General features: G+C 43.8%; 1 protein-coding gene across 2 annotated transcripts in view; it reads right to left on the minus strand.

Annotated features, from left to right (window-relative positions):
- Positions 1–322: 322 nt before the first annotated feature.
- The window catches only part of LOC144601932 (chemokine-like protein TAFA-1), a 409302-nt gene continuing 383493 nt past the window's right edge, over positions 323–26131 (minus strand). For both annotated transcript variants that reach the window (XR_013548395.1, XM_078414529.1), the window contains one exon: positions 323–1617. Coding sequence is in view for 1 of the 2 variants with exons in the window: in XM_078414529.1 (XP_078270655.1) it covers positions 1600–1617 (18 nt within the window). In the remaining variant the exon portion in view is untranslated. The remainder of the gene's footprint in view (positions 1618–26131) is intronic.

The following is a 26131-nucleotide window of genomic DNA, read 5'->3' on the forward strand; positions in this document are numbered from 1 at the left end:
CAAATAGCTTTTCACCGAATTTCACTATGTGAAATTTTAGCCACGAGAGATTTCAGTTACTGAGCAAAATAGCGAGTGAAAGAATTTGGAAAGAATTCCCAGCAATTTGTATGACCTCACATGTCCAATTATATAATCATAGGGTGAACTCACTTTGGCAATAAAAATGCGTGCTACTGTGTGTCAAACATTGAGACAAGGTGAGCATTAAGTATATCGTGGCTCTTCCCTGTAGATGGCATTTTTTACATGAATATGCACACATCGAGAACTTTATAGTTAATAAACAGAAGCAGCAACTATCTGTCCCATGACATCGGTTCTGTTTGTATTTATTGGAATACAAGTGTTCAATCTGAGGGGAAAGAAACATTGAATATTTATATAATTTCTTGAAATAAATGAAAATATGTTGACTCTTCTGGAATGCTTACGCAAAGTTCAGGAGACTGCAAAGGATATTGTTCCAACAAATGTGCTTTCTGATGTTTCACGATACAAATGTCACGTGGGACATTGTCTTTCTAGCAAGCAAAATAACTCTGGTAAATGCATTGTGTGAATGGACGCCATCAGATGTTTCCACAGTTGAATCATTTCAATCGTCTTCAAGATGCTCCGATGTAGATTGACTCTGTGTGATGTAATTCTGTGAAAACTGTGCATCAATTATTGCACATCCAAGCTTCCTGCGAGCTTCAGATTTATACTTATTTTAAATCTGCCAGTAAAAATGAGCGACCACCGTGAGGGTAAACTGTTTCATTTACTGTAGACTCTACTAATGATACAAAGTAATCAGACATATGTACAGCTCTCTTGAATACAGAAGAGAGAAACAAGCCATGTGTTACAATGGTTTCCACTGTCGATGCTCATCTGCATTTTATGGTTATAACCTTGGTGTTTTACATCTGGAGGGGCTGGAGCTGTTTCTTTTTAATATCCCATGTGAACATCAGGTGTGATTTTTCGTGTAGTTGTTCACATCAATGCACTCTGGATAGACAGAGTATATTGACCAAAACCAGCATGCTATTAGGGCTTGATAGAACGGTATGGGAGTTATATAAAAGGTTGTAGATTCATCGGAGATTTGGAGCATGTCGTCGGCAGAAATGAAGCATGTTGCTTTCTGATTTCAGGTTGCTCCTCTGTGATACCTCTTTTGAAATAGAATTGACTATATCCAGTCAGCTGCATATACCCGCTGACATGAGGAAGTGCATTGGCTCCATGGCAACCTGGCTCCTTGGGTGAGCAGTGCCGGTTCACATCAATGAAAGATGTAAAAGTTGCATCAAACTGAAGAGTTCCAGCGCGAAAGGTCAACGTCCAGGGCTGTTGGGGACTTGATCTTGGCGTCGCTCGCTGAAGGGGAGGCAGGTTTTACACTGTCTCTGCGCCACCATCAGTGGACATGAAGATCGGTCACCGCAGTGATCAGTCACTGCGCAAAGTACTGAGTCTAACTGGCCCTCGGGTGCATTCCACTTTTACACCGTAAATTTCGATGTGGCTTCCGCAGTTCCACTAACTGTCCTTCACAATGGCTGTCTTCCATCTGGGATATTTTGGGATAGTGTGGAGTCCCAGGTTTTAGGTTCTAGGATGGATCTGAATAATTCAACAGAGAAAAAAAAAATCCATAAGCTTTACATTGAAGGCAAATACAATTATATGTTTTACTTTCCGTAGGCTACATTAATTGCTAGACTAAATAGATGGCTTCTACAAAATGAATTGCACAAACACATGTAAACAGCCGTATTGTTGTTTTCTGTTAATGAAGGGATCTTAAATGAACAGTATTTTTCCACCACTTACATGTGCTCAATAACTTGGCATCTTTTATAATTTGGGCAGACTGTTATCAATATCGGCTTACTTAACCCTTTGAGGATTTGTATCCAACTTCAGCTTCTTTTTTTAAATTTTTTTTTTTAAGATAAATTTTTATTGGAGATAGGTACATAACCTGTTTACATCTTTACAGTCATACATTTTTAAATTGATAATATTGTCAATCATTATTATATTGTCTCCAATACCTTTTGCCCCTTTTTTTTAAATTTTTTAAACTAGATAGAACTAAAGAAATAGATGAAGTAAAGAAAGAAAAGAGAGAGAAGAAAAATAAAAACAAAAACAAATTTAAAAAAAAAAAAAAAAAAAAAAAAAAAAAAAGATAAGGAAAAAGTTAGTTAAAGAAGAATGGAAAAATTTATTAAAATAGCAAAAACTTCATTCGAGATATATTCGTACATTTCAAAGTATAGCATTTCATCCATTCTTTAGTCCGAGTGCTAGTCAGGTTCCTGTGCTGAACTATTCTGACCCTTTAAGTAATCAATAAAAGGAGACCATGTTCCAATGAATAATTCCTGTTTGTCCAACAGGGAAAATCTGATTCTTTCCACGTTTAAGGTCTCCGTCATTTCTATAATCCACATTTTGATTGTGGGGGCCGTAGTGCCTTTCCAAAATTTTAGAATTAATTTTTTTCCTGTTATTAAACTATAATCAATAAAGTTTCTTAAAAGAGCCCTGCTTTCTTTAACAAACCTTTACATTCTCCAAATGTCTAATCTGGAAACAAACTTATGGAAGAGAATCTTCACGGGTGCTGAAACAGTGAGTCAGGTAGTCTTCATAAAAACACCAGATTTTCCTTAACAATTAAGACAGAAGAAAAGAAATGAGCTATTCTATGTGTAATAAGGAAGTGCAGATGCCTGATTACACTGAAAATGGACACAAAATGCTGGGGTAACTTATCGGGTCAGGCAGCATCTCTGGAGAAAAGGAATAGGTGACATTTCAGGTCGGAACTCTTCTTTCGACCCTGACCCAGTCTGAAGAAGGGTTCTGACACGAAACGTCACCTATTATTTTTCTCCAGAGATGCTGCCTGACCCGCTGAGTTACTTCCAGCATTTTGTGTCTACCAAAGACCGAGGATCGAGACCCTTCTTCAGATGTATTTTATTCTCTCCAGAGCTCTCGATTAGATGAAACATTGTTTCAGAGATGAAACATTGCCATGAGGAAATTACTCTAGCAGCAAATGAAATACTTTTGTTCATCATATATCTGAGAAAGGATGAAAGGAGAAACATATAATTTAGGATGAGAGGGGATCTTATCGAAACGTATAAGATTATTAAGGGGTTGGACACGTTAGAGGCAGGAAACATGTTCCCAAAGTTGGGGGAGTCCAGAACAAGGGGCCACAGTTTAAGAATAAGGGGTAGGCCATTTAGAACTGAGATGAGGAAAAACTTTTTCAGTCAGAGAGTTGTGAATTTGTGGAATTTTCTGCCTCAGAAGGCAGTGGAGGCCAATTCGCTGAATGCATTCAAGAGAGAGCTAGATAGAGCTCTTAAGGATAGCGGAGTCAGGGGGTATGGGGAGAAGGCAGGAACGGGGTACTAATTGAGAATGATCAGCCATGATCACATTGAATGGCGGTGCTGGCTCGAAGGGCCGAATGGCCTCCTCCTGCACCTATTGTCTATTGTCTAAAAGTGAAGTTATATCATTGTGCTGCTGAACTGCTACTAATGGCGCGAGAGAATTCATGTAAACCCACACAATTTTTCGCTTGCAGTTAACATTATTTTATGAAAACCTTCATGTGAAATTCCCCCATTTTAAGGAAAGTTGCACCTCATGATAACATAGCAATCACAGATAAAAAAGCTTCACACAAATGTGTAAATAGCCAACAAATTCACTGGAGCTGCTTCTGCTCTGCCTTAATAATATCATGGAGAAGAAAATAAAATGTATCGGTGGGCATATTGGGCATGGTAAATGATAATTGCAGCAATTGGGGTGTCACAGTGGCTCAACGGTAGAGTTGCTGCCTTACAGCGCCAGAGACCCGTTGCCATCCTGACTCCAGGTGCTGTCAGAATGGAGTTTGCACATTCTTCCTGTGACCGCCTGGGTTTTCTCCGGGAGCTCCGATTCCTCCCACACCCCAAAGACGTGCAGGTTTGTAGGTTAATTGGCTTGGGTAAATTGTCCCTACTGTGTAGGATAGAACTAGTGTACGAGTGTGGGCAGAAGGGCCTGTTTCCACGCTGTATTTCTAAACTAAACTATACTAAACTAATCTAATAGTTAAGGTAGTGGATTCTGAGGACCTGTGAAAAGATTTCTAGCCGTTTCTTATGGTAAATGCCAAACTATGGAACCTTAGACGATTAATCTTTAAGTGATTTATTCGCAAAATGCTGGAGTAACTCAGCAGGTCAGGCAGCATCTCAGGAGAGAAGGAATGGGTGACGTTTCGGGTCGAGACCCTCCATCGGACTGAAGAAGGGTCTCGACCCGAAACGTCACCCATTCCTTCTCTCCTGAGATGCTGCCTGACCTGCTGAGTTACTCCAGCATTTTGTGAATATATACCTTCGATTTGTACCAGCATCTGCAGTTATTTTCTTATATAGTCTGAAGAAGGGTCTCGACCCGAAACGTCACCCAATCCTTCTCTCCTGAGATGCTGCCTGACCTGCTGAGTTACTCCAGCATTTTGTGAATATATACCTTCGATTTGTACCAGCATCTGCAGTTATTTTCTTATATAATCTTTAAGTGATAGTCATAGAGTCATAGAGTCTTACAGCATGGAAACAGGCCCTTCGGCCCAACCTGCCCATACTGGCCAACATGTCCCATCTTCACTAGTCCCACCTACTTGCGTCTGCCCCATATCCCTCCAAACCTGTCAAAACCTGTCCTATCCATGTACCTGTCTAAACCTGTCCTATCCATGCACCTGGTCACTAACTAAAAAAAGCTGCCAAAGAATGGCATAAAAGTACATCAGTGATCTACAAACTAAACACATTCATGGTTCTTTATGAATTCTTTCATCTCACTGTAATACCTCTAAAGTCTATTTTCTGGTTCTGGTCATATTATCTTATAAGAGGGAAAATGATTGAATGTAGCCAATTTAACACTGGTTATCTTTTTTTCATTACTGCATTTCATTCATTGTTTCAAAGTTAATGGAGAAAGTTATTCGGATCAAATTAAAAAAACTGACTCAGACATCTTTTGTTTTAATTTTTTTTAGAGTTTAATGTCCAAGAATAGTTCTGAAATGCTTCTGTAATGTCAGTGGGCTGAATTACTAATAAAGATTTCAATTTTCAATGGCAGTCAAGCTTATAACCAGTTGGAATGAGATAGTTCATTTGTGCTTCATTATGGGAAGAATAATGTGGTGTGCTGATGCCTACCATTCAGTTAATGATCTTAGGATTCTTCGTGTAAGGCAGGCTTGGATTCAAAGGGAGATTCCTCTGGTCCAGAGGCAGGAAACATGTTCCCAATGTTGGGGGAGTCCAGAACCAGGGGCCACAGTTTAAGAATAAGGGGTAGGCCATTTAGAACGGAGATGAGGAAAAACTTTTTCAGTCAGAGAATTGTAAATCTGTGGAATTCACTGCCTCAGAAGGCAGTGGAGGCCAATTCTCTGAATGCATTCCAGAGAGAGCTATATAGAGCTCTTAAGGATAGCAGAGTCAGGGGGTATGGGGAGAAGGCAGGAACGGGGTACTGATTGAGAATGATCAGCCATGATCACATTGAATGGTGGTGCTGGCTCGAAGGGCCGAATGGTCTATTCCTGCACCTATTGTCTATTGTCTATTGTCTAATAATTAGTTCCGAAATACAGCACGGAAGCAGGCCCTTCGGCCCACTGAGTCCTGACTATGGGTTCAATCTTGACTATGGTGCTTGTGTATGGAGTGTGTACATTCTCCCCGTGACCTGCGTGGGTTTTCTCCAGGATCTCCGGTTTTCTCCCACACTCCAACGATGTACAGGTTTGCAGGTTCATTCGGCTTGGTAAAGTTATAAATTGTCCCTAGTGTGTGTAGGGTTACATTTTAAGTGTGTAACACGAAGTGTGTGGTATATTGTAAGTGTGCTGGGGATCACTGGTCGGCGTGGACTCTGTGGGCTGAAGGACCTGTTTCCATGCTGTATCTCCAAACTAAACTATAGTCAACAGCTTGGATGCAATGGATGCCACACACACCTTTTATTTTCACACTGCACTCTTGATACTGACTGTGACATTAACCATGGCTAAAGTCGGTGGTGGCGAATACCGTAATTAATAAAGGATTAATAACATGACAGATTTCCCAAGAGCAAAAATGAAATGAGTTTTAACAATCTTTCCTATGCCCTGTAGCTAACTACTTTAATAGACCATTACTTTACCCTGTGCGACTGCTGGTAATGACCTGTTTTTTGATTTTGCGTTATATTTTGGGGCCCAAATTGGATCGCCCCTCTGAAAAAGGGACTCTAATGTTGATATGTGATTAATCAGAGCTAATTTGACCTATAGCAGAATTCTTCAGTGTGCATTATGGTGATATCACATCCTTTTCCACACGTTGTGCACAGTGGCGCAGCGGTAGAGTTGCTGCCTCACAGTGCCAGACACCTGGGTTGGATCCTGACTACGGGTGCTGTCTGTATGGAGCTTGTACATTCTCCCTGTGACCCCGTAGGTTTTCCCTGGGTGCTCCAGTTTCCTCACACACCCCAAAGACGTACAGGTCGGTAGGTTAATTAGCTTCGGTAAAGATTATAAATTGTCCCTAGTGTGTAGGATAGTGCTCGTGTACGGGGAGCGCTGTTCGGTGTGGAATCGGTGGACCAAAGGACCTGTTTCTGCTCTGGATAGAGTCATGGTCCTACAGCGTGGAAACAATCCCTTGGGCCCAACTTGCTTACACCGACCAACATGTCCCATCTACACTAGGCCCACCTGCCTGCATTTGGCCCATATCCCTCTAAACCTGTCCTGTCATGTACCTGTCTAAAACGTTGCGATAGTACCTGCAAAACTAAACTAAACTAAACTAAATCCAGTCATCACACACTGTATTGTCGTTTGCCTGAACGCTTCAGTGGGGATACTAATTTTTGTGAGTGGTTAGACCACTCAAAGCTAACTATTCTGAGCTATTTAGATTTAGATTTGGAGATACAGCGCGGAAACAGGCCCTTCGGCCCACCGGGTCCGCGCCGCCCAGCGATCCCCGCACATTAACACTATACTACACACACTAGGGACAATTTTTACATTTGCCCAGTCAATTAACCTACATACCTGTACGTCTATTCTACATGTCATGATGGGAAATGCACCTGGTGGAGCTGTGCCGGAGTGAAAATAATAAAATGTTTATCCTTGAATTTTCCATCATGATCCAAAGTTCCACAAATTCACAACTCTCTGACTGAAAAAGTTTTTCCTCATCTCAGTTCTAAATGGCCTACCCCTTATTCTTAATACAAAGTTCCATAGCAAGGAATGTTGGTTGTGTCAGGCCAATCCTTTTTTGTTGTCCAGTGTGGAAACTGTTTACTGTTTTTCCTGGTTGAATCGTCTGATCAAAAATTCAACTGGGTACTTCTGGATCCGAATCGCCCTTATCCACGTGACATCAATCCCCAAACGCCTCTCCTTTTGGAATATTCCCTGTGAATTAGTGCGCGCTGTTCTGAGGAAGGCCTGGAGCAATGAGTTTTAATGAACCTTCTCGACTTGGGACCCCATTACTTACCACTTCTCCTTCAGGCTCGCTCTCCACTAACAATACCAAAATCAAAGCTAACCTTGCATTCCCTGTTGGCTTCAGCCCAGATCCCATTCTCCTGACTTTCTTGTCAAAAACCCAATCATCTCAGAAGATGGTGATTATTCACAAAATTCTGGAGTAACTCAGCAGGTCAGGCAGCATCTCGGGAGAGAAGGAATGGGTGACGTTTCGGGTCGAGACCCTTCTTCAGACTGATGTCAGGGGGGCGGGACAAAGCAAGGATATAGGTGGCGACAGGAAGATAGAGGGAGATCTGGGAAGGAGGAGGGGAAGAGAGGGACAGAGGAACTATCTAAAGTTGGAGAAGTCGATGTTCATACCACTGGGCTGCAAGCTGCCCAGGCGAAATATGAGGTGCTGTTCCTCCAATTTCCGGTGGGCCTCACTATGGCACTGGAGGAGGAAGGTGAAGTCTGGACAACCACAACTAAAGTCCAGGACACAATCAATCACCAGAACATCCAGCAAGGCTTTGCTTATGACCAAAGTTACCTTCCTTACCCCAGCAACAACCCCTACATCTGGTCTCAGTATAAGACCCAAAAACCGCTGGCACCACACAGTGCTGTACACTGTAGAGTATCGGTTGTTAACACTCGTGATGGCGTAGCTGACTGGGATCGGTGGCTCGCTGCCGTTGTCCAGCATTACTGGAGTGACTAGGCTTGTATACACTGGAATTTAGAAGGATGAGAGGGGACTTTTTCAGTCAGAGGGTGGTGAAGGTGTGGAATTCTCTGCCTCAGAAGGCAGTGGAGGCCAGTTCGTTGGATGCTTTCAAGAGAGAGCTGGATAGAGCTCTTAAGGATAGCGGAGTGAGGGGGTATGGGGAGAAGGCAGGAACGGGGTACTGATTGATAGTGATCAGCCATGATCGCATTGAATGGCGGTGCTGGCTCGAAGGGCTGAATGGCCTACTCCTGCACCTATTGTCTATTGTCTATTGTCTATTGTCTATTGTCTATCTTATCGAAACGTATAAGATTATTAAGGGGTTGGACACGTTAGAGGCAGGAAACATGTTCCCAGTGTTGGGGGAGTCCAGAACAAGAGGCCACAGTTTAAGAATAAGGGGTAGGCCATTTAGAACGGAGATGAGGAAAAACTTTTTTAGTCAGAGAGTTGTGAATCTGTGGAATTCTCTGCCTCAGAAGGCAGTGGAGGCCAATTCTCTGAATGCATTCAAGAGAGAGCTAGATAGAGCTCTTAAGGATAGCGGAGTCAGGGGGTATGGGGAGAAGGCAGAAACGGGGTACAAATTGAGAATGATCAGCCATGATCACATTGAATGGTGGTGCTGGCTCGAAGGGCCGAATGGCCTCCTCCTGCACCTATTGTCTATCGTTTATTGTCTATTATCACGAGAGAGTATCGTAACGCATATCGCTAGCCCGGGAAACGATCAAAATTCAAAATTCGAAGTACGGTTTCTACTGAATATGTATCGCCTTTGCACTATCGTAATGTCGAAATATCATCCGTCGAAGCATCGGAGGTCGAGGAGCATCTGACCACGTTATTATACTTGACATGAGTCCTGGCAGATTAGTAAATATGTATACTGGATTTTTTATTCTACCAGACCATTTTCCAGTAGTTTCTATTTCATTTTCCCTCATAACCGGATACCTAAATCAAAAGTATACATATGTAAAACTGCCACGAAATTAGATAAATAATGTTAATATTGACATTATTTTATTTACATTATTCACATTCACACACGACTGTGTTCCTGCATTCGACACCAACACCATTGTCAAGTTTGCAGACGACACAACGGTGATCGGGCTTATCACCAACGGGGATGAAACACACTACCGAGCGGAGTTGCAGAACCTGGCGGACTGGTGCTCAGATAACAACCTGTCCCTAAACACCTCCAAGACCAAGGAGCTGATCATCAACTTCCGAAGGTCACATAATGGGGAATATGCTCCGATCTTTATCAACGGGGACAGTGTGGAGAGAGTGTCCAGCTTCAGGTTTCTGGGCACTCACATTTCGGAGGACCTCACATGGTCCACTAACACTGCTGCGCTGGTCACGAAGGCACAGCAACGACTGTTCTACCTGAGAACACTGAAAAAGTCTGGTCTGCCCCAACAGCTGCTGACGACCTTCTACCGCTGCACCATAGAGAGCATCCTAACGCATGGCATCCCTGTGTGGTATCTCAGCTGCACGGAGGCAGAGAGAAGAGCTCTTTGGCGGGTAGTCTACAGAGCTCAGAAGATTATCGGGTCACAGCTACTAGCCTTGGAGGGCATCTACAACACACGATGCCTCAGAAAAACCACCAGCATCCACAAAGACTCCTCACACCCCTGCAACAGTCTGTTCGAACTTCTACCATCTGGCAGACGCTACAAGGCCTTCTACGCCCGCACCTCCAGACTCAGGAACAGCTTCATCCCCAGGGCCATAGCTGCTGTGAACCGGTCCTGCTGAGCCGGATGGTCACATCGCACAGTGACCCGGCACAGACCTATTTGCACTTTATTCTGTTTTAACTGTTTCTAAATTTGTTTCTCTGGGTTGCCTAAATTTCCGTTGATTAGCTAATTAATTTATTGCATCGTATGGAAGTCGCATTCCCAATCTCGTTGTACCCCTGTACAATGACAATAAAGATATATTGTATTGTATTGTATTGTATTGCATTGTATTGTATTGTATTGTATTGTATTGTCTGGGCCCTTACACATTGTGGTGCGGTGAACCTTGAGGTGCACAACTCGTTAAACTGCAAGAATATTTTAAAAAATCACAAATTTATCATGTAAAATCACTAACATGAAAGGTTTAGCTTAGGGAGGCCCCGTCAATCATTGATCACCCTTTCACACTGGTTCTATGTTATTCCTTTTGCTCATTCACTCCCTGCACACTAAGGAACAATTTACAGAGGGCCAATTAACCTACAAACCCGCACGTCTTTGGGATGCGGGAGGAAGCCGGAGCACCCGGAGGAAACAAATGCGGTCAGAGGGAGAACGTGCAAACTCCGCACAGACAGGAGTCAGGGTCGAACCTTGGACTTTAGCCTTGTAAGGCAGCAACTCTACTGCTGTGCCACAGTGCCGCCCTCTATTGTTGCACTGTACGGTAATATTAATACTCAGCCAACTACATGTTGTCACCACTACCAGCTTTATTAAAAAAGAGATGCCAGAGAGAAGGAATGGGTGATGTTTCGGGTCGAGACCCTTCTTCAGATAGGCACAAAATGCTGGGTCTACAGAGAAACATAGAAAATAGGTGCAGGAGTAGGCCATTCGGCCCTTTGAGCCTGCATCGCCATTCAATATGATCATGGCTGATCATCCAACTCAGTATCCTGTACCTGCCTTCTCTCCATACCCCCTGATCCCTTTAGCCACAAGGGCCACATCTAACTCCCTCTTAAATATAGCCAATGAATTGGCCTCAACTACCTTCTGTGGCAGAGAATTCCACAGATTCACCACTCTCTGTGTGAAAAAAACTTTCTCATCTCGGTCCTAAAAGACTTCCCCCTTATCCTTAAACTGTGACCCCTTGTTCTGGACTTCCCCAACATCGGGAACAATCTTCCTGCATCTAGCCTGCCCAACCCCTTAAGAATTTTGTAAGTTTCTATAAGATCCCCCCTCAATCTTCTAAATTCCAGCGAGTACAAGCCGAGTCTATCCAGTCTTTCTTCACATGAAAGTCCTGCCATCCCAGGAATCAATCTGGTGAACCTTCTTTGTACTCCCTCTATCTCTCTGTCTCTCTCCCTCTGTCTCTGGCGCTGTGAGGCAGCAGCACTACCTGCTGCGCCACTGGGCTGCAGTAAATGATAAACACAGTTCCAGAAGTAGGCTAAATACACTGTGTTGGCAAATGAGCCAACAAACAGTCCAGGACAGAAACATGTAGCACAGTTGTGAACAAGTCCCCAAATATCCTGGAATGTGTCTGTTCATTTAAAGACGGGTTAGAAGGTGAAGGGAGGGAAATTAAATTCAAATTGAATTGCAACTTCTGTATACGCTGTGCCTGTGCACTGAATCGAAAGTAAGGCTGAAAAGTAATTTCACATATTGGATAACTCCAGACAGTTTGAATGTCTTATGAATGCACATTGTATTGACCAAGGAACATGCACTCCACTGGTGCAGTAAGTATATATGAGTTTATTGATTAGAGTGACAGCTTTACAAAATGTACAACAGTAGGAAAATGGTGGGATAGTGCAAGGGAAAGTTGGGAAAAAGATTATGTAACGGGATATCCATATACTAAAACTCTTGTTTGTTTATTTGTTTGTTTGTTTGTTCCTGAACTACAGCCAAAACGGTACACGATAGCGTGACAATTTTGGCCCACCTTATTCACCGTTGTCCCTTTGGTGCTAATGGAAGAAGTTTCATTGAAATTGGTATTATATTTTTTAAGTTATTCACATTTTAAAGTGTAAATCTATCTCCTAAGGAGGGATGGGGGAGGGAGGGGAGGGGAGAGGGGAGGGGGAGGGGAGAAGGGGGATGGAGGGGGAGGAGGGAGGGGGGAGGAGGGAGGAGGGAGGGGGAGGGGAGATGGGAGGAGAAAAGGGAGGAGGGAGGGGAGGAAGGAGGGGGAGAGGGGGGAGGGAGGGGGGAGGAAAGGGTGCTACACCAATGCAGGAGAGGTTTGGGCCCAATGGGTCCACTTGGCCTAGTATGAACCAAAAGGTCAGAGGCCCTATATAAATCTTAACTGTTTTTAGAAACAATAAAACACTCTTGGCCCTTGATTTTTGAGACGGGCTAATTTTCTTAAAGGTTTAGTTTAGAGATAAAGCATGGAAACAGGCCATTTAGCCTACCTAGTCCATGCAAACCATTGATCACTCGTTCACACTAGTGCTATATTATCCCATCTTTGCAAACACTTCCTGCATGTTAGGGGCAATTTTACAAGTGCCAATTAACCAATTTAAGGGCGGCATAGTGGTGGAGCTGGTAGAGCTGCTGCCTCACAGCACCAGATGCCCCAAATCCAACCTGACCTCGGTTGCTGCCTGTGTGGAGTTTGCACGTTCTCCCTGTGATCGTGTGGGTTTCCTCCGGGTGTTGCGGTTTCCTTCCACATCCCAAAAACATGTGGGTTTGTAGGTTAATTGGCTTCTGTAAATTGCTCGTAGTATGTAGGGAGATGGTCGGCATGGAGTCGATGGGCCGAAGGGCCTATTTCCATGCTCTATCACTAAACTAAACTAAAACTACATTTGGATAGCTTCCTGCATGAAGAGCGATCTAAATGAAATTTAGGAGAGACATGAAATACATGGCCTATCCCCTTTCCACCACCCCATCAAAATGTAATCGTTCCCAAGTAACACTTTGAAACGTACGTTTTATTTAAACTGTTACATTGAACTTAAAAATTTCCGTCTTTGAGACATAAAATGGCAGATGAAAATATTCTACTCGCAATTTTGAACAATTTTGGAACCCAATTACTTTTTTTTCAAATTAATAGTTTACAAAGATGAAAATCCATGACAAATGCGATCATTGAGATTATAATGTGAGCAGAAATAGTCGTAAAATGTGCTACAACTGCTCGTGGACATACTTTATGTAATCATGACTGGTACAATGATGTGCAATCAAGGGCATCTAATCTCTGGTAACAATTAAAACTTCCATTTGATTAGTAATTATGAAAATGCTATCATAAATGTCGAACATAATAGATCGCACTCATAGCACCTCATTGGCAAGGGTGAAAATCGAAGCAAAAACAATTGAAATATTTGAAAACTCAGAATAATGAAGGTCAGTATAAAATGCGTAGGAAGGAACTGCAGATGCTGGTTTATACCGAAGATAGACACCAAATGCAGGAGTAATTCAATGGGACAGGCAGCATTTCTGGACAGAAGGGATGGGTGACATTTCGGGAAGGGTCTCGACCTGAAACGTCACCCTTTCTCTCTCTCCAGAGTTGTTGCCTGTCCCGCTGAGTTACACCCAGCATTTTCAAATTAATAGGCCGCGGGATTTTTCTCTGCTCGGTGGGGGCTTCAATGTCGGGAGCCACGACCGCCCCGACGTGCAGCAGCAGCGGCAGCGGCAGCGTCTTCGCCCGCACCGGATCGCGGGGCTGGGGTCGGCCCGCTGCGGACCTTTCACCGTCCGGCGCGGCCTGGAACCTGGCAACTACAACAGCCTGACCACGGGAGAGGACGGCAGGGGAAGAGAAATGACATTCTGGCCTTCCATCACAGTGAGGAGGGGACTGGAGGAGACTCACTGTGATGGATGTTTCTTCTTTTTTTTGTGTTGGTTGTGGTTGTGTAATTGCTTATTTTATTGCTTTTATTGTTGGACTGTGGGTGACGAAATCTCGTCCAAAAGACTTGTTTTTTGGATGACAAATAAAGGTAATTCTGATTCTGATTCTGAAGTTCACAAGTCATAGGAGTAGAATGAGGCCATTCGCCCCATCGGGTCCACTCCGCTATTCAATCATGGCTGATCCCTGCCTCCTAATCCCATGTTCTTGCCTTCTCCTGCGTCTATCTTCTAATATAAAAATGATTCTGTTTGGGTTGAAGGAACAGTGAGATACAGCATTGCAGGATCCTTGAGGTTGTTTTTTTTCATGGATGTATCAATGACTTCCCACAGCCATAGATATCTTATGACCTTGCGAGGTGTGAAGATTCATTGTTCTATTCACTGTTTCTGCATCTAATGGTTCCAACTCGACAGCATCTCTGGAGAAAGTGAATAGGTGATATTTCGCGTCGGAACCCTTCTTCGGACTGAAAGACTAGAGGTGGGGGGCCGGAGAGGGGTGAATACTGGAGACGAGAAAAGGCCTCTGGCGCTGTGAGGCAGTGGCTCCACCAAACTGTGCCACTGTGCCGCCCACCTTGCAGGTCAGTTATAAGTGCAGTCACACGAGAGTGCGAACATACAAATCAGGAACAGGTTTGGACTACAGCCTCTCAAGCCTTCTCTGCGGTTAATAAAATCGTAATCCATTCTGATTGTAAGCACATCTCCACATGCCCATCTACTGTGATAACCTTTCACTGCCATTTATTAAGAATCTACAAAACTCTGCCTTAAAAAAGTAGTCAACGACTTTGCTTCCACCTCCCTTTAGAGTCATAAAGTCTTACAGCGTGGAAATAGGAAATTCCGTCCTGCCCGCTCCCCTGACATCAGTCTGAAGAAGAGTCTCGACTCGAAACGTCACCCATTCTTTCTCTTCAGAGACGCTGCCTGTCCTGCTGAGTTACTCCAGCATTTTGTGGAAATAGGCCCATTGGCCCAACTTTCCCACACCGGCCAACATGTCCCATCTACACTTGACCCACCTGTCTACGTGTGGCTCATGTACCTCTAAACCTGTCCTATCCATGTACCTGTCTAAATGTATCTTAAACATTACGATAATAGCAGCCTCAACTGCCTCCTCCGGCAGCTCGTTCCATACACCCACCACCCTTTGTGTGAAAAAGTTACCCCTCAGGTTCCTATGAAATCTTTCTCCCCTCACCTTAAACCTATGTCCTCTGGTTCTCGATTCCTCTACTCTAGGCAAGAAACTTGGTGTATCTATTGAACAAGAGTCACAAAGACTCATGATCCTCTGCGGAAAAAAACATTGTTTTATCTGATAGCTTGGTTAGCAACTTACTTTTAGACAGCGGCCCATTGTCCTGGACTCTTCCATCAAAGGACATATCCTCTTCTTTGGGCAGCACGGTGGCACAGTGATATAGCTACTGCCTTACAGCGCCAGAGATCCGGGTTTGATCCCGACTACGGGTACTGTCTGTACGGAGTTTGTACATTCTCCCCATTACCTGCGTGGGCTTTCTCCGAGATCTTTGTTTTCCTCACACACTCCAAAGACATTCAGGTTTGTAGGTTGATTGGCTTCAGTAGAAATGTAGAAATATAAAAATTGTCCCTAGTGTGTGTAGGGTAGTGATAAAGGAGTGGAGATCGCTGGTCAGCATGGACTCGCTGGGGCGAAGGGCCTGTCTCAGTGCTGTATCTTAAACTAAACTAAATAAAAAGTTATATCCATCCACAGATCCTTTGGCTCTTGTGTTCAAGCAAGTCCCCACTCTTCTGAATGATAGCCGATACAAGCCTCGCCTATAAAGTGCAACTTCTTCTCATCGAACTATTCACCCATTCTATACTTAACTGTTCTCTAAAGTGCTGCCACTTTAAAATCTTGCCTTGAATAAGAAAAACAAGACTGCATGCAAAACTCCAATGGGGTTTCACCAGTACATTATGTACATGAATCATTGGTTTCAGACGAGGACCCCTCATCAGAACTGAAACATTTATGGATAAACGACATCGAAATGGATAGAAAAATAGAGCAATCTGGGTTTGAACATTTCTGAGTAACACGGTGGCACAGCGGTAGAGTTGCTGCCTTACTGAGCCACAGACCCAGGTTCGATCCTGACTACGGGTGCTGTCTGTGCGGAATTTGTACATTTTCCCGTGACCTGCGTGGTTCCAACTCAACAGAATTACCCTCACCTGCATCTGAACAATGAGGTTTACAGATATTTTTCTCATCATGATAAGTGCACGAAAATTATAAATCAAAACCGGGTGATGTGTTAATTATGGTTGTTTAGTAATCGTGGACTGTTCCATTTCTTGAAAGTAATGGGCTCGCAGATGTCTAGACATTTACATGGTTCATATAATCAGTCATTTGATCATATTTTATTTTTCTGAAAGGCACGGTGGCGCAGCGATAGAGTTGCTGCCTTACAGCGCCAGTGACTTGGGTTCAATAGACAATAGACAATAGACAATAGACAATAGGTGCAGGAGTAGGCCATTCAGCCCTTCGAGCCAGCACCGCCATTCAATGCGATCATGGCTGATCACTCTCAATCAGTACCCCGTTCCTGCCTTCTCCCCATACCCTGTATGATCCTGTACGATGGGTTCTTGTCTGTACGTTCTCCATGTGTCCGTGTGGGTTTTCCCCGGGATCTCCGGTTTCCTCCCGCACTCCAAAGACGTACAGGTTTGTAGGTTCATTGGCTTGGTGCATGTGTAAATTGTCCCCAGTGTGTGTAGGATAGTGTTAGTATACAGGGATCGCTGGTGGGCGCGGACTCGGTGGACCGAAGTGCCTGTTTCTGCGGCTGTATCTCTAAACTAAACTAAACCAAAACTAAGCTAAGGAAAGGTAGTGAAATAATAGTCAATGCTGAAAGATCGAATGACATATATTTTTTAAATATGAGGCCGTAGCAATTGTCTGAAACACATTTGGGTGCTATCATTGTTTATTGCTGCTCGTGTTTCTTTTCTCTTAGTGCTGAAGATGATAACAATCATATGAATTACACTAAAAATTCTGAGGCAGACACAGATCAATGTTTCACAGATGTATTGCTGCCCACTGTGGTTGCAGCGGAACCACAGAAATTACCGTCATTATTTGGATAACACTTCGCTTCCCAGTGACATTCAGACATTTGTATTCCTTGCTATTTGTTCTTTCTATAACTTGAGTTTATTTATTGATGAGGTCTTTTCTGTGCGCCCCGGGCTTGATTAATGGGTATGAGTATTTTTTAAACAAGTGAACCGAAAGTGAGAGTGTCAGTAATGAGACAAGTGATCGCTGGCTGCCCCACGTGCATTATACACGGCTGCATCCGCTAGAAGCTTCACTTCAATGGGGCAAAGCTGAAACTGGCAACAGAGTGGACTGCGGTCTTTGTTCCTTGCAAACCACATCTGGTGTGTGTAGGAAGGAACTGCAGCAGATGCTGGTCTAAACCGAAGATAGACACAAAAAGCCGGAGTAACTCAGCAGGACAGGCAGCATCTCTGGGGAGAAGGAATGGGTGATGTTTCGGGTTGAAACCCTTCTTCAGATGCGGCATTTTGTGTCTATTTGAAGCAGGGTCTCGACCCGAAACGTCACCCATTCCTTCTCTCCAGAAACATACCGGCATCTCATCTTTAATAAAGCTGGTCGTGGCGATAACAGGTAGTTATTGAGTATTAATATTACCATACAGTGCAACAACAGAGGGCGGTCCGGTGGCACAGCGGTAGAGTTGCTGCCTTACAGGGCCAAAGTCCCAAATGATCCTGACTATGGCTTTCAAAATGAGAAGATTTGAATTTAGGAGTAAAGAGGTCCTTCTGCAGTTGTACAGGGCCCTGGTGAGATCACATCTGGAGTATTGTGTGCAGTTTTAGTCTCTTAAATTGAGGAAGGACATCCTTGCTATTGAGGGAGTGCAGCGTTGGTTCACCAGTTTAATTCCCAGGATGGCGGGACTGTCACATGAGGAAAGATTGGAAAGACTGGGCTTGTAGTTACTGGAATTTAGAAGGATGAGAGAGGATCTTATAGAAACATATAAAATTATAAAAGGACTGGACAAGCTAGATGCAGGAAAAATGTTCCTAATGTTGGGGAAGTCCAGAACCGGGAGCTACAGTCTAAGAATAAAGGGGGGGGTCATTTAAAACTGAGATGAGAAAAAAACTATTTCACCCAGAGAGTTGTGAATTTGTAGAATTCTCTGCCACAGAAGGCAGTGGAGGCCGATTCACTGGATTAATTCAAAAGAGAGTTAGATAGAGCTCTAGGGGCTAGCGGAATCAAGGGATATGGGGAGAAGGCAGGCACAGGTTACTGATTGTGGATGGTCAGCCATGATCACAATGAATGGCGATGATGGCTCGAAGGGCCGAATGGCCTCCTCCTGCACCTATTTTCTATGTTTCTATTTTCTAAACCAAATGAAGCTAAGAAAGCCAAAACTAATTGTTCCCGATTCAGTTTTGTGCAACCCAAAAGCTTGTGAAGCCTGACATTTTAACAATGCAGCATGTTTAGTCCTTCAGTTGTGTGAAGATATAAAGAGATCGTATTTATCTGCATGACATTGGGACAAAACATAACCAGTGTAGTATTTATGGTGAGGGCGATGCCAGCAATAAATACATGAAACAGTGGCTTGGTGCCGACAGAGATGAGGTGCCAGGGAAACCATATGGGCAAAGGGACACAATATTCTAAAACATCATCAGAGTACCTGAGGCTTTACAAATCCGATCCCCCAAGTGTAGTGACCTTAGAAGGGGTGGAAGAAAGGCTATTTAGCGCCTGCAGCAAAAGACTGCATGATGGAATTTGTCACGGTGAGAATGCTGGAGCTATTTCTACGCAAGGAAAGCAACATTGTATGGCCGTTTGATTATACTTTAGATTAAACTATACGCAGCATTTTTCTCAATCATGAATTTTTATCCGAACACTAATACAGTTCTGCTTGAAAAAAAGTGAATAAATAATTAAAACACGTACAATAAATAGAATGAAAAATTGTAATTTGCAATGAAGAATGTTCACTGACTCTAAAGATGCTGAATATTTTGTTTAGTTTAGTTTTAGGATTCAGTGTGGAAACAGGCCCTTCAGCACACCAAGTCCGCGTCGACCAGCCGATCGCCCATGTACTACTTCTATCCCACACACTAGGGACAATTTACAGAAGCCAATTAACCTACAAACATGCACATCTTTGGAATGGGGGAGGAAACTGGAGCACCCAGAGAAAACCCACGCGGTCACAGCAAGAACGTACAAACTACGTACTAGTAGCACCCATAATCAGGATCTAACATGGGTCTCTGGCGCTGTGAGGTAGCAACTCTACCGCTGTGCTACTGTGCTGCCCATAAGTCTCACAGATAGATATTCTGTGTGTCATGTACCTTTCTTTTCCAATGCTCTGGATCATAAGACACACGGTAATAAGGGACACAGATACATTCATTAGAGTGGAACCCATGGGTTTATGGTTGGAATGTGGCTGTGAATCGCTGATTAGAGTACTTCTTTTAAGTTGCAAGCAGAAACAGCATGGAAGTGACAAATCTTGTCAGCAACGACTCTGATTTGTATGTTAATGAGACGTTTTAGCAGCAATCAGCTCTCACAAATTGTCAATCAAAGTAAAGTCTAAGTCTTGAAAACTGGGAAAACATCTCATCAGAATTAGTTCTGGTCAAGAGATCTCTTTGATGACTGAGAAAACCCTCAACGGGATTGCACTGAGAGAATGTAGTAATACAGATAAGTCAACGGTCACAGCGGCCCTTCACAGTTTGGAGAAATTACAGTTTATTACGGCAACGGTCCAAACTGAGCAGTCAACAGAGAAACACAGCAGGCAGCAAGAAAGGAAACAGCTGAACCTTTACACAACTGACAATTAGCGTACAATTTCCAGCTCTCATCTATTTTATCTGCATAGTGAAGACAGGGTGTAAAAGTAGACACAAGGAACTGCAGATGCTGGTATAAAAAAAGGACAAAGTGCTGGAGTAACTCAGCGGGTCAGGCAGCATCTCTGGAGGCACAGCTAAGTGACATTTTGTGTCGAGACTCTTCGTCAGGCTGCTTTACCCCTTTAGAGGTACAGCGCAGAAACAGGCCCTTCGGCCCACAAGTCCATGCTGACCAGCGATTCCCCACACACGAACACTGTCCTACACACACTAGGGACAATTAGGAATTTTATCAAGCCAGTTAGCCTACAAACCTGCACATCTTTATAGTGCGGGAGGAAACTGGAGCACCCAGAGAAAACCCATGCAATCATGCGGAGAACGTACAAACTCTGTACAGACAGCACCTGTAGTCAGGATCGAACCCGGGTCCCTGGCGCTGTGAGGCAGCAACTCTACTGCTGTGCCACTGTGCCACCGTGCCAGTCCTGATCAGAGTAGTGAAGTCAATCTCAAATCAGTAAGAGGTAATTGAAGAGAATATCCAACTCAGCTGTTTCACTGAAAGACACAAAATGCTGGAGTAACTCAGCGGGTCAGGCAGCATCTATGGAGGATATGGATAGGTGACAGTTCGGGTCGTGACCAGAGACGCTGTCTGACCCTCTGATACTTCAGCACTTCGTGTCAGGTTTTACAGTAATGTTTGGCACTTGCTTCTTTCAGAGAGACATCAGCGTTGTGACACGTTAAAGTCGTGGTGAACCCAGGTGTACGCCCACAGTAAATGAATCAAGTACCTGGTGCCCGATCTGCACTGGCATGTGTATGAAAAGTACCCACATCATGGTATAATTTAGTTTAGTTTAATTTAGTTCAGTTTAGAGAAACAGCGTGGAAATAGGTCCTTCGGTTCACCAAGTCCGCGCCGACCAGCGATCCCCACATACTAGCACTATCCTACACGCACTTGGGACAATTTACACTTATACCAAGCCAATTAATCTACAAACCTGTACGTCCTTGGAGTGTGGGAGGAAACCGAAGATCTTGGAGAAAATCCACGCAGGTCACGGGGTGAACGTACAGACTCCGTACAGACAGCAACGGTAGTCAGGATCAAAGATAATAGAGCAGAGCAAGTTAGACCACTCGACCCTAAAAACCGTAGTATGTCATGGCGCCATTTTAGTAGGCAGAAACTTGCAGAAACATTTAAAAAGAAAAGTAACAAAAATCTGTGAATTGATAGATGAGATATATTCTGCATTTTTATGGTATCATCACACATACTGTTCCCCCAAAACACTGATTACACTGCGAGAGGCATAACGGACGGCGGGTTTTGCCTCCTAAAATGGCTCCTTTGCGTACCACACCAGTGTAAGTGATTTCGACGGAGTGGTCTATCATGCTCCGCTCTATTATCTTTGGTCAGATCGAACCCGGGTCTCTGGCGCTGTACGGCATCAACTCTACCGCTGTGCCACCGTGCCGCCCTGACACCAGGACTGCACGTTTAATCATAAGGCCTCCAAATTCACTTGTGTAATGCCTGCCATTAGGTTGCTATGGATACAGGATTGCTATGAATATAGAAAATGATATGCATGTTCACAATTGTACTGCGAGTTGTTCAGGTCCCCGTACTGGGAGATGTGTTGGCATGCCCCTTGTTTTCATAAGCCAGCAGAATGCCAAACAGACAGGTTGTGAAGTCAATCAGTGCTCAATGCTCTGCATAACTAGACCTCAAAGAGGCAACAACCACTATGTGGATTAAGCAGAGAGAGAGAGAGAGAGAGAGAGAGAGAGAGAGAGAGAGAGAAGAGAGAGAGAGAGAGAGAGAGAGAGAGAGAGAGAGAGAGAGAGAGAGAGAGAGAGAGAGAGAGAGAGAGAGAGAGAGAGAGAGAGAGAGAGAGAGAGAGAGAGAGAGAGAGAGAGAGAGAGAGAGAGAGAGAGAGAGAGAGAGAGAGAGAGAGAGAGAGAGAGGAGAGAGAGAGAGAGAGAGAGAGAGAGAGAGAGAGAGAGAGAGAGAGAGAGAGAGGATGAGAGTGAGAGGATGGGTATTTAGATGTTTTTCCTTCTGCATTTGAGGGGCACCATGCCAAACCAAAGACTGGCTTCAGTAGGATAAGGCAAACCCCTAACCAACTGGTACAAGCCACGGACAGAAGGATAATGTGCGAATGGTGGAAGCTTCACTGCTCAAAGATAGGAAGGAACAGATGCCCGCACAACTCTGGAGGAAACCTGCAATCCGTCGCTCGACACGTCTTGAGATACCTTGTCGATCTTTGTGGCATTACATCGCTTGTGCTGACTTGTTTTTGCAGCAGGAAGAAGAAGGGTGTAGGAAGGAACTGCGGAGGCTGGTTTACACCGAAGGCAGACACAAGAAGCTGGAGTAACTCAGCGGGACAGGCAGCATCTCCGGAGAGAAGGAATGGGTGACGTTTCGGGTCGAGACCCTTCTTCAAACTGAGTGTCGGGGAGAGGGAGACGAGAGATATTTGGAAGGGTGAGGTGTGCAAATGACAGATCAAAGCAGACGATGATCAAGAAAATGTAGAATGGATCATTGTTAGGTGAGGGGAAGGTGACGAAGAGGCATACAATCAATAATATTAATGAGGAGGACAGTGAAACTGGTCAGAGAACAAGGGTGGGAGAGGGATGGAGAGAGAGGGAAAGCAAGGGTAACTTAAAGTTAGAGAAATCAATATTCATACCCGTAGCTGCCCAAGAAGATGGGTGTGAGGATATGAGAGGCTCCAATCTGGCTGGACAGACAGAGAACAAATCAATACATGATTAGGCCGTGGAAAGCTCAATTCTCTATTCCAGATCAGTTTGCACCTTCCCCTTCCCTCTTGAGCTAAAATCGCATGGTTGCGAAGTGGTACAGAGGTAAAGTTGCTGCCTCCCAGCGCCAGAGACCCGGGTTCGATCCTGGCTACTGGTGCTGTCTGCACGGAGTTTGCACGTTCTCCCTGTGACCGCGTGGGTTGATAATTGACTTCTGTAAAATGGTCTGAAGACGAAAGGGTCTCGACCCGAAAAGGTCACCCATTCCTTCTCTCCTGAGATGCCGCCTGACCCGCTGAGTTACTCCAGCAATTTGTGAAATAAACACCTTCGGTCTGTAAAATGGTTAAACATTTGGCTTATGTGTTTGTTAACATGTAGATAGCTTATTACTGAATATGGAGTGTTCAAAAATATTATATTTGAAAGATACAAAATATGTGATCAGCACTGAGAAATAAACTGACATGACAGAAATGATGGTTCTTGACTATATTTGTGTTTCTTTCTATGTTTATGTTTATCTGCTTCTGACTTATGATGTTGTGTTTTGTTAATTATATTTTGTTGTTAAGTATTAAAGGTAGAGCTTTGGTATAAACTTTGGCTTCTGCCTACGCCTTTTTCTCGGTCAGAAAATATTCATGTGTGATTATATTGTTTTATTTTTGATACAATGATTTCGCACTATTTAACTTTCACGACTGTATGGTCAATCTGCTGTATTGTTTTGACCGGGAAATAAATAAATAAATAAATAAATGGGGAGAAAAAGTTATTGTCCTGTAGGGCGGCACGGTGGCGCAGCGGTAGAGTTGCTGCCTTACAGCAAATGCAGCGCCGGAGACTCAGGTTCGATCCTGACTACGGGCGCCGTCTGTACGGAGTTTGTACGTTCTCCCCGTGACCTGCATGGGTTTTCCCCGAGATCTTCGGTTTCCTCCCACACTCCAAAGACGTACAGGTATGTAGGTTAATTGGCTGGGTAAATGTAAAAGTTGTCCCTAGTGGGTGTAGGACTAGTGTTGGTGTACGGGGATCGCTGGGCGGCGCGGACCCGGTGGGCCGAAGGGCCTGTTTCTGCGCTGTATCTCTAAATCTAAATCTAAATCTAAAAAAATAAGTAGTTTAGATACGATGTTGACATTGGTTGAGCATTTATTCTGGTGTTATACATGTACTTTGTGTTTTAACTGTAATAAATATTTAGGGATAATAACTAACAATTAACGGAGACAGCAATCCGTGACATGCACCAATTCATCTTTGATACTGTCAGCAAATTAAGAGCACCAATATTAGTTAAAACACCGAGACAGCCCAAATCACAGTCCTCATAAGATGAAGAATTTATCCTTTTCTTCCAGAATTATTATTGCAGAGTGGTATGTTTTCATTCATATCGAGAGAACGATTTCTGGAGCAGCGAATTACAAATTATAATTTCCACAAATAGGAAATGGCACAAATTTAGATGCAGGATAGAACTTCAATGCTTCAGTGAATAGACAATAGACAATAGACAATAGGTGCAGGAGGAGGCCATTCAGCCCTTCGAGCCAGCACCGCCATTCAATGTGATCATGGCTGATCATTCTCAACAATACTTTCTATTCTTTACACCACAAAGCATTGAGTTAATACACAAGTATTTAAATAATAGATTGGTTTAGCTTCAAAACGCATTCAGACTGTCAAATGGCACCGTTCCGATCCTGCCAATCTGTGGGGTAATCCCTTTGTAAAACCTTCATTCTCAATGATCCACTTGGGTAAAAGACTGATTATGAGGCTTGTTGCTTCTTAAAGGGCAGACGTCATTTTGTAGATGCAAAGCAATTATTGAATGATTCATAAGCACCAATATACGACCCGAAGTGTCACCTACTCCTTTTCTCCAGAGATGCTGCCTGACCCACTGAGTTACTCCAGTCTTTCTTTGGTGTAAACCAGCATCTGCAGTTCCTTCCTCCACCTGTTCAAAACTTGCCGACTCCAAATATTGCTAAAATGGCCTCTCTCAGGGAGCGTACAGACACATGCAGTGAGTGCACTTTTACCATTGGACTTTAAAGGTCAGGGAAGGCGCCACAGTGGCCACATTGCACTGTGCGCAGTTTGGCACATAGAGTTACTACCTTATAGCGTCAGAGACCCGGGTTCGATCCTGACCACCGTGATGGAGTTTACACGTTCTCCCTGTGACCACATGGGTTTTCTCCGGGTGCCCCGGTTTCCTCCCACATTCCAAAGACGTGCAGGTCTGTGCGTTAATTGGCTTCTGTAACTTATCTCTCGTGTGTAGGATAGAACTAGTGGATAGGTGATTGTTGGTCGGCGTGGGATTTGTGTCAAATCTCTGCATCAGGGAAAGGAAATGTTTAGTGCCTGTTGTGAGGCAGAGTGAGAGTGGGGGTGCAAGGTGGTGTGAAAACAAATGCAAAGATCGAGAACACGAAGACGGGAATGATTGCAATTAGATTCATGGCACCCAGTAATGCCGCAAATCCAATTTTTTATAATTGTCACAACTGTGGTTAATTGTTAATGGCACCCAGGTGGATGTGTTGGTGCCTGCAGGTGACATTAAGAAGATGCTGATCCAGACTACATAATGTAATGTATAATTATTTTCAGGAAACAGTTGCAGTACAGGATGGCTGAGCAGATGTGAATGAGGCCAACGAGGGAACTAAGCTACTGGAATAACCTGTGGTTCGGATGATCACATCAAAGATGTCAAGTTCAGCATAAGTTCACTAAATGAGAACAAGATCAAGGAAATTATCATTTGGTTTCAGTTATAACCTTGGACTAATACTAAATACTAAACAGCTCGGGTGTAATATTATAATTGACACAACACCTCCGCATTCACTCCATGCAGTGAATTTTAAATTCCCTTCCCTGGTCGGGCTGCACAATGGCACAATGGTAAAGTTGTTGCCTTAGAGCGCCACAGACCCGGGTTTGATCCTAACTATGGGTGCTGCCTGTTCGGAGTTTGCACGTTCTTCCTGTGACCGAATGGGTTTTCTCTGGGTGCTCCGGTTTCCTCCCACATTGCTTCTGTAAATTATTCCCTAGTACGTAGGATTGTGCTGGTGTGATTGTTGGTTGGCGCGGACTCGGTGGGCCGAAGGGCCTGTTTGCACGCTGTATCTCTAAACTAAGGTGTTATATATACACTTATTTTTTACCTATCTAGCTGCATGATACATTCTTGGAACTAGTTTATTTCCTGTGATATGACTCTTGGTACATTGTTGTACCTGCAAACTTAATTCAGTCTTCAACAAAGAATGTCCTGTTTCTACACCATCTCCAGCCGGCCATTTGCTTCTGCTTGCATTAGCACAAAGGAAATCCACAGACACAAGGAGACTACTTGGAAGAGTCAGGTGGCATGAG

Source organism: Rhinoraja longicauda, chromosome 17 (assembly GCF_053455715.1).
Source record: "Rhinoraja longicauda isolate Sanriku21f chromosome 17, sRhiLon1.1, whole genome shotgun sequence".
Lineage (NCBI taxonomy): Eukaryota > Metazoa > Chordata > Chondrichthyes > Rajiformes > Arhynchobatidae > Rhinoraja > Rhinoraja longicauda.